This window comes from Rhinolophus hipposideros (assembly GCF_964194185.1).
Source record: "Rhinolophus hipposideros genome assembly, chromosome: 11".
Classification (NCBI taxonomy): domain Eukaryota; kingdom Metazoa; phylum Chordata; class Mammalia; order Chiroptera; family Rhinolophidae; genus Rhinolophus; species Rhinolophus hipposideros.
This window is the reverse complement of record NC_138057.1, coordinates 2,438,558-2,448,092: the sequence shown is the minus strand read 5'-3', so window position 1 is coordinate 2,448,092 and position 9,535 is coordinate 2,438,558. Positions and strand designations below refer to the sequence as shown.

General features: G+C 38.8%; 1 protein-coding gene across 1 annotated transcript; it reads right to left on the bottom strand.

The window, feature by feature from the left end:
• Positions 1-6,417: 6,417 nt before the first annotated feature.
• LOC308505267 (tudor domain-containing protein 3-like) lies at positions 6,418-8,964 on the bottom strand. The gene is given in 3 exon segments (XM_081067186.1): positions 6,418-6,712; positions 6,714-8,789; positions 8,857-8,964. Coding segments are annotated over 2 exon segments (1,995 nt in total). The 5' UTR covers positions 8,552-8,789; positions 8,857-8,964; the 3' UTR covers positions 6,418-6,555.
• Positions 8,965-9,535: the final 571 nt, after the last annotated feature.

Here is a 9,535-nt window from a genome sequence, read left to right as displayed (position 1 = left end):
TACTATATATCAGGTACTGGAAATTCTCTTTTATTCCTAGTTTGCTGAGAATTTTTACCATGAATAGATATTTGATTCTTTGAGTCTATTGAAATGATCAAATGGTATTTACCCACTTGATCATGGTATATAATGTTTATTAGTGGTTGCTGGATTAGGTGTGTTAATGTTTTTAAAGAACTTTTATGTGTATGTTCATGAGGGATATTACCTGTGACTTGTCTTGTGATATTTTTGCTTCTAGGCTTTGATGTCCAGATAATACTGGACTCATAAAACAAGGCAGGAAGAGTTTTCTGCCTTCTCTAATTTCTGAAAGTGTTTTTATAGATTGGTTAATTTTGTAGATTATTTTTTGCCTAAAGTGTTTCATGACATTTACCACTAAAGCTATCTGAACTTCGGCTATCCTTTTTGGGATGATTTGATCGCTAGTTGAATTTTCCCTACTTGATGTAGGTCTGTTTAGATTTTCTGTGTTATTAAATCACTTTTGATTATATCTTTCTAGGATTTTGTACATTTTATACTGGTTGTTGGGTTTGTTTGCATGCAATTATTTATAATATACCTTTATAATCCTTTAAATTTTTTTTTTTTAGTTATGTTTCACTTTTATTATGTGTTTCTTTTTTAAAAAAAAATTATTGAGCTGACATTTGTTAGTAAAATTACATAGATTTCAGGTGTACAATTCTGTATTACATCATCTATAAATCCCATTGTGTGTTCACCACCCAAAGTCAGTTCTCTTTCCATCCCCATATATTTGATCCCCCTTACCCTCATCTCCAGCCCCCCACCCCCCTTACCCTCTGGTAACCACTAAACTATTGTCTGTGTCTATGAGTTTTTGTTTCTCATTTGTTTGTCTTGTTCTTTTGTTGTTTTTGGTTTATATACCACATATCAGTGAAATCATAGGGTTCTCTGCTTTTTCTGTCTAACTTATTTCAGTTAGCATTATACTCTCAAGATCCATCCATGTTTTCACAAATGTTCCTATATCATCTTTTCTTACTGCCAAATAGTATTCCATTGTGTATATATACTACATCTTCTTTATCCTTCCATCTATCAAAGGACGTTTTGGTTGTTTCCATGTCTTGGCCACCGTAAACAAAGCTGCAATGAACATTGGAGTACACGTGTCTCTATAGAGAAATGCTTTCAGATTTTTTGGGTAGATACCCAGGAGAGGGACTGCTGGGTCATATGGTAATTCTATTCGTAATTTTTTGAGGAACCTCCACATTGCCTTCCAAAAGGGCTGCACCAGTCTGCATTCCCACTAACAGTGTATGAGGGTTCCTTTTTCTCCACAGCCCCTACAACACTTGTTACTATTTGTCTTGTTGATGATAGCCATTCTTACTGAGGTGAGGTGATATCTCATTGTGGTTTTTATTTGCATTTCTCTGATGATTAGTGATGTTGAGCATTTTTTCATATGTCTATTTGCCATTTGTAAGTCCTCTTTGGAGAAATGTCTCTTCAGGTCCTCTGCCCATTTTTCAATTGGGTTGTTTGTTTTTATTGTTGTTGAGTCACGAGTTCCATGTATATTTTGGATATTAGCCCCTTATCGGGGGGCACTGTTTGCAAAAATCTTCTCTCATTCAGTTGGTTGCCTCTTTATTTTGTCGATGGTTTCTTTTGCTGTGCAGAAGCTTTTAAGTTTCATATAGTCCCATTCATTTATTTTAGCTTTTCCTTCCATTGCTTTGGAGTCAAATTCATAAAATGCTCTTTGAACCCAAGGTCCATAAGTTTACTACCTATGTTTTCTTCTATGTAGTTTATTGTGTCAGGTCTTATGCTTAAGTCTTTGATCCACTTTGAATTAACTTTGGTACATGGTGACAGATAGCAGTCCAGTTTCGTTCTTTTGCACGTGGCTATCCAATTCTGCCAGCACCATTTATTGAAGAGGCTGTCTTTCCTCCACTGTATGTTTTTAGCTTCTTTGTCAAAAATTATCTGTCCATATTTATGTGGTTTTATTTCTGGGTTCTCAATTCTATTCCATTGGTCTATGTGTCTGTTTTTCTGCCAACACTATGCTGTTTTGATTATTGTAGCCCTGTAGTACAAGCTAAAGTCAGGCAGTGTGATACCTCCAGCATTGTTCTTTTTTCTTAAGATTGCTTTGGCTCTTCGGGGTCTTTTGTGGTTCCAAACAAATCTGATGATTTTTTGTTCTATTTCTTTAAAAAATGCCATTGGGATTTTGATGGGGATTGCATTAAATCTGTATATTGCTTTGGGTAACATGGCCATTTTAACTATGTTGATTCTTCCAATCCATGAGCACCGAAAATCTTTCCATCTCTTTGTGTCTTCTTCAATTTCTTTCAAAAATATCTTATAGTTTTCTGCATATATGTCCTTCACATCCTTGGTTAAGTTTATTCCTAGGTATTTTATTCTTTTTGTTGGAATTTGCAAAAGGAATTGTATTTTGTATTTCTTTTTCTGAGATTTCATTGTTAGTATATAGGAATGCAATGGACTTTTGTACGTTGATTTTGTAGCCAGCAACTTTACTGTATTCGTTGATTGTTTCTAATAGCTTTCTGGTGGAGTTTTAGGGTTTTCTATATATAGCATCATGTCATCTGCAAAGAGTGATAATTTAATTTCTTCATTCCCAATTTAGATGCCTTTTATTTCTTTCTCTTGCTTGATTGCTCTGGCAAGGACGTCCAACACTATGTTGAAAAGCAGAGGTTATAGGGGACAACCTTGTCGTGTTCCTGAACGTACAGCAAAGGGCTTCAGTTTTTCACCATTAATTGTGAGATTAGCTGAGGGCGTGTCATATATGGCCTTTATGATGTTAAGGTATTTTCCTTCTATACCTATTTTATTAAGTGTTTTAATCATAAATGAATGTTGTATCTTGTCAAATGCTTTTTCTGCATCAATTGATATAATCATATAATTTTTGTCCTTTATTTTGTTTACGTGATGTATCACATTGATGGATTTGCAGATGTTGAACCATCCTTGTGCCCCGGGGATGAACCTCACTTGGTCGTGATGAATAATCTTTTTAATGCATTGTTGTATTCGATTTGCTAGAATTTTGTTTAGGTTTAAATTTCTTTAGAAATTTCTTTAGAAATGTGTAGTTATGTTTCCTTCTTTATTTATTTATTTATTTATTTTATTTTATCATTTTTTAAAATTAAAGTTTATTGGAGAACTGACTCTGGATGGTGAACACACAACATATTATATAGATGATGTATTACAGAATTAAACACTTGAAACCTATGTAGCTTTACTAACAATTGTCCTTTTTATTCTTGATTTTGGAATTGGCATCCTCTCTTTTTTCTTCTTTTTTAAATTAAAATTTTTATAGTAGATATACAATATTATATTAGTTTCAGGTATACAACATAGTGATTAGGCATTTATGCAACTTATGCAACTTATGCTTATGATGTGATCATCCAATAAGTCTAGTACCCATCTAGCACCATACATAGTTATTACAATATTATTGACTAGATTCCTTATGCTACACTTTACATGTGCATGACTGTTTATAATAACTGGAAATTTGCATATTTTAATCCCTTTCCCTTTTTCACCCATCCCCGCAACCCCCTTCTCATCTGGCAACTATCAAAATGTTCTCTGTATCTATGAGTTTGTTTCTGTTTTGCTTGTTCATTTATTCTGTTTTTCAGATTCCACATAAAAATGGAATCATACTGTATTTGTCTTTCTCTGTCTGACTTATTTCACTTAGCATAATACCCTCTAGGTCCATCCATGTTGTCACAAATAACAAGATTTCACCGTTTTTTTTTTTAATGGCTGAGTAATATTCCATTGTATATATGTGCACTGGCATATACCACTTTTTCTTTATCCATTCATCTATCGATGTACATCTGGGTTGCTTCCATACTTTGGCTATTTTATTGTAAATAATGCTGCAATGAACATAGAAATGCACATGTCTTTTTGAATTAGTGTTTTGGGTTTCTTCATATAACTACCCAGAAGTAGAATTACTGGGTCCTTCTTTGTCTCATGTTATAGCCTTTGTTTTAAAGTGTATTTTGTCTAATATAAGTATGGCTACACCAGATTTTTTTTTTTCATTTTCATAAAGTATCTTTTTCCATCACTTTACTATAAAGGGCTCTGTAGTTGGTTCCTGCCTGTGCTGGGTTTGAAGATGCCTAGGAGAGGCTAAACTGGAAACTGAGGCTGGCTGCCACTAGTGCTGGACTTGGGGACACTTAGAAAGTGATATGGGGCATGCCGAGGCCAGACATTGCTTCTTTGGGGTTTGTAAACCTACACTTGATCTTAGCCAAAAGGCCGAGAAGTGATGGGGTTTGTAAACCTTTGAGAGAATTTAGGAAAGTTTGTAGCTCAAGAAAAGACAGACTGTTTGTATGGAAAAGCCAATGAAAGTGACTTGGGTGGGCCTACTATTTGGGTAAGGTGTAGTCTCAAGAATCATCGGGGCAGGGCAAAGGGTGTTAACCAGGTTAATAGAGACTCAGACTTGGTGCCCACCTGTGCCTGAAGGCTGTGTGTGTGGAAGACTCAACAAAGAAACAATGGTGTCTTTCAGTACTTCTGTTTTGGAGATAGCTGACACTCCAGCCCTCACTCTAAAGCCAGACAATTCAATTCCTCCCTATATATCCCTGGACCTTTTCAAGTTGCTGCCCAGTGCTGGAGCTCAGAGCGAGTGAATCCATCAGTGAGTGAATCCATCAATGAGTAAATCCATGCACAGGACCTTTAAGAGAAACTCCTGAGACTTCAGCAGCCTTCTGTCAGTCAGCCAAAATCTCCCCTGGTTTTCACAGTCAGAAGTTATGGGCACTTCTCTTTTCAGAAGGGGCTAGGATAACTTGCTCCTCAGGGAAGACCTCAGTAGCCAAGTTACCCCTCCCATATCTTAGCCACCACACTGTAGGTGTGGGGCCTGTTTGTTCCATGTCTCTGGCCCTCCTATCAGTTTTAACACATTTTTCTTTTATTTGTAGTTATAGGACTTCTGTGTAGCTAGTCTTTAGGTGGTTCTCAATGATGGTTATTCTGTAGTTTAGTTGTAATTTTAATGAGGTCATGAGAGGAGGCAAGCATAGCGTTTACCCACTCTGCCGTCTTGCCCAGAAGTCTCTTCCTCTTTTCTTCTTAATCAATCTACCTAATGGTTTATCAAGTTTGTTGATGTTTTCAAAGAACAAACTTCTTATTTCATTGATTTTCTATTTTCAATTTATTTCTGATCTGATCTACATTGTTACTTCTAGTTACTATCCCTTGATTTAGTGTTCCTTTTTGAGCTATGAGGTGTGATAAAAAAAATCTTGTGACTGTTTAAATTTAAAAAAATTTATTACAGTAAAAGACACATTTGTCATTAATTCTCCTCAGAATATTCCCCCTCGCTTTGAACACACTTATTCCATCATTTTTGCCGCTTTCTGAAGCAGTTCTGGAAGTCCTCTTTTGTGAGTCTTCACTTGCGCTGTTGTGGCTGCCTTGATGTGTTGAATTCATTCAAAATGTTTATCTTTCATGGTCATTTTGACTTTGGGGAAGAGCCAGAAGTTGCACAGTGCCAGATCCTGTAAATAAGGTGGATGAAGACACACCCATAATGTTTTTATTTGACAGAAATTGCCATACCAGAAGTGATGTGTGACATAGAGCCTTTCAAGTTGTGATAAAAAGATACAGTGAATGCTCTGCTGATGTGCCATCCAACAGAAAGGCAGGATCTTCAATACGGGAAGTGGCGCATCGAACCTTAGTAACAGTGTGTGAGAAGTTCCAACTTGTTCGGTGCAGTCAGTCTGGTGTGAGCTACAGTTGAGAGAAAGTGTATTTTAAAGTGTGCCATAAATCATCCTCCATCATGATAACACTCCGTGTCACACAGCCAAGGAATCCCAGAAGTCACTAGAAAATGGAAGTTGCAAGGAAAGGATTCTCCCTAGAGCCTTTAAGAAGAAGCCTGACCCTGCCAAGATTTTTATTTCAGCCCAGGGCTACTGATTTCAGACTTCTGGACTTGAGAACTGTGAGGGAATAAATTTCTGCTGTTGTAGGCCCTGGCATTTGTACTGATTTTTTACAAACTAATACAACTTGTTTTTTGGCCTAACATAGTATCTATCCTGCAGAACATTTCATGTAGTCTTGGAAAGAAAGTGTATTGTGCTGTTTGGGGTGAATATTTTATATCTGTCAATTAGGTCAAGTTGGTTGATAGGGTTGTTCAAGCCTTCTATATTCTTTTTGATTTTATTGGAGGTCTCAACTATAATTATTTTTTTTTATTTTTTTTTTATAATAGTGCATTCATTTTATTGACGGCAGAAGAAAACAATTCTTTCACTTGTAAAAGGTACTTGCTTTATTTCACTCAGTATTTTTCCCATTCTTTGTGTGAACTGAATTCTCCCCCTAAAAATCTGCTTTTTCGTTCTCCAAATAATAAGATCCACCATGGCTGCATCTTCTTCTGAAGGAAAAGCAGGTTTATCAACAGGTTTTGACCAGGATGTTTCAGTCAATGGCTCCTTTCTTCACAAAGACTCTTCTCACATTAGTTCCGAGCCCGGGGAGGTTGGTAAAATTGCTGGGTTGGCCGCGTGGATCGTCTGGGCTGGCCATCACCTCCTCTACGGAACTCAAGAGTTTGGTCATAGGTGCCTTCTTCCTCCCATGCCTCTGTTTGAATGGGCCTGATGTTGCTTAGTAGCACCTCTTCATAGTTTCCATAATCAATGAATTTAACAACTGCTGTCATACCTGAAGAATGGAGAGCTTCAACTTCTGCTCGGTAAAACTTATTGTCTTCCCAATACAGCGCAAAACATTCATCGCCAGGTTTCCACACTTTTGCGTACTCCATTGGAAGAGATGATTCTAGCACTTTTTCTGGTTTAATTGGCCCAGATCTTCTTTTGGGCCCAGTACTGTAAAGTGTTTTGTCATCATAGGGTGTGGCTGTGACGGGCCCTGCTGGCTTAATAGGTCCCACTCGCCTCCCCTTCACTGGCATCTCGGCCTCTCCATTTGGAATGCCAATGAAACTATTAGTTCGGACAGGATTCCTGTAATCAGTATTGACATTAAAATGTTTTTCAATCCTTACACCACCGAAAGCTTCATTATTTATTGTTCGTGGTTTCCTGTCATAAAAGTGATCAGGATTTGCTGTTTGGTTTTCTCTTCTCCCACGTTTTTGAGTATTATAATCTATGGATTCTTGAGGAAGTGGATTTTCTTTTGCCTCTGCATAGGAGGGACCTCTTCCCGATCTGCTTTGCATAGAATTATCCCTTTTTTTGAAAGCACCATCATTGTGCTGAGAGCTGAAAGGATATGAGGTGTCTTTAGTTCTGTCGTATCTAGAATACGGTCTGTCACACCTGATTCTCTCTTCAGTCCAAACTTCAGATCCTGAAGAAGTGCTTGGTCTTTCAGAACCTCTATTTCTAGGTAATCCACTGCCTTCTAAAACTGACTTTGAATTTTGGGTGTCTCTTTGAAAACGAGGAGGTTTTTCACTTCTTGGCTGTCTGGTGTCATTTCGAGGAAGGTATCTTGGCTGATTATTATCTTTGATTCCATTTTGCTCAGTGTTAGACAACCTGTATTGTCCCTGATGAAGCTGATGTGGCTGTGATTTAGGTTCTTCCACACTCAAAGTCCCCATTTTAGACTCCAAGAAATCAAATAACGTGCTCGGTGCTGATGGCCTTGCATTTCCCAGTTCCTCTTCATCTTCTGATCTTATTCGCCCCCTGCCTTTTCCTTTACCTCTCAGAGGTGGACCAGGAACAGGTTTCTGTTTACTGCTGTTAAGAAGTACATTTAGTGCTGCTTCTAAGTTGTTGCCATTATCCATAAGAGCTTGCCTTGAAGCTTCCTTACTAAAGCCCATTTCTGTTATGTGCTTCAGAGCCTTCTCATCAACCAGTTCTCTATAGACACCTTCATGCTTCCCCTCTGATTTGGCTGACTTTTCTTTCTGTAAAATTTCCCTATTTCGGTTACCAGCAGCACTCATGTTGAGATTACTTCTAGCACCACCACCACCTCCTCCAAATGTCTTGGTTTCTTTGCTCTTTGCAACTTCTGCAATGGCAGCAGTCCTTTGCTTTTCAAATTCATCATTATCATTTGTAGGTTTGACAGGCATTGTAACTTGTAATGTCTTTCTCCGATCCAGTTCTCTGCTATCCACTTGGACATGAGATACACATTTCTGTCCAAAAGGCACAAAAGGAGGTGGTCCACCTTCAGTTCCAATATTGCTTCTATTGTGTTTTGACAAGCTTCTCTGTAACTCCCATTTCTCAATAAGGTGTTCTACTTCACCGCCAAGAACTGTGGTATTAGAGTCATTCAAGAGCAGGAATCCATTTTTTATATCCACAATGCCTGAGAGCTTCACTTTAGTTCCAGGTGGTGTGTTCAGGCTTATTTTTGACAAATGACTATATTCTATGGCTGTGCAACTTATATGCCCATCAGTCATCTGCAAACGTAGCATTCTTGGTGCAGCCTGAGATTCTTCATTATCCTTTGGCGCAGCAACATTGCGAATTTTTTGAATTTGCAAAACACATGGACCTTCCAGCTTTTCTACCTTTCCACCATTGATGTCACTGGGGAGGAATTTCTTGCCAATTGTTCTCAAGTCTGTATTGAGAGCAATCAGGATTATGTCACTGACGTTCACTTGGTCCGGAGAACTTGTACAAGCTTCAATGCCTTCCTCTGAAAGGTACCTTGTTATGTTACTGGTGTTCGACACAAAAAACTGTAGAAACAATAACACATAACAATTAAAAGCACCTTCTAGCGATGTCATTTCTGTAAAGTTCCTTAACAGTTCTGTGTCTGTCTCCACCTGTAAAATGGGGTGCCCACGAAGCCAGGAGCAGCTTCTGCAAACCACGGGTGTTATTACACTACTCGAATCAAAAACTTGATGCACAATATCAAATCCTCATCTTTTAGGTAGGTACTTGTGGCCTCCATAACCTGGCCCACACCTTCCTGGTCTTAATCCTCCGGGACACGCTCCCACTTCCACGAAGCATGTGGTCCTAGGGGCCAGTTCTGCAAACCGATCAGCGCTTGGCCACTTCCGTGCCCCATCTCCAGCGGCTCGGTGTCTGGTAAGCCTCCTCCTAGGAAAACAGTTCCTTCCCCTCCAACTGCACAGCAGAGCTGCCTGCTCCCTGGTAGCTTACCACTGCTTGAACTGTCCCGTGTTTGTTCTTGTATTGCCTCCCTCCCTTCTCTCCTCTTTTCACCGAGACAGTGGTGACCTTCTGGAGGAGGGGCAAATCGCCTTCGTCGTCCTTCCCAACCCCTCACCGCACACTTTGCCTCTGAAGGCCTGCAAAAGCGTGACTGAGTTACACCACGTGTTTGCAACTGTGATGGCCGCAGCTCCAGAGACCGCTTCCTTTCACACCCGTTTGAATCGCTTTCAGATCCTCCAGGTGTTGACCTGAAACGTCTGCCA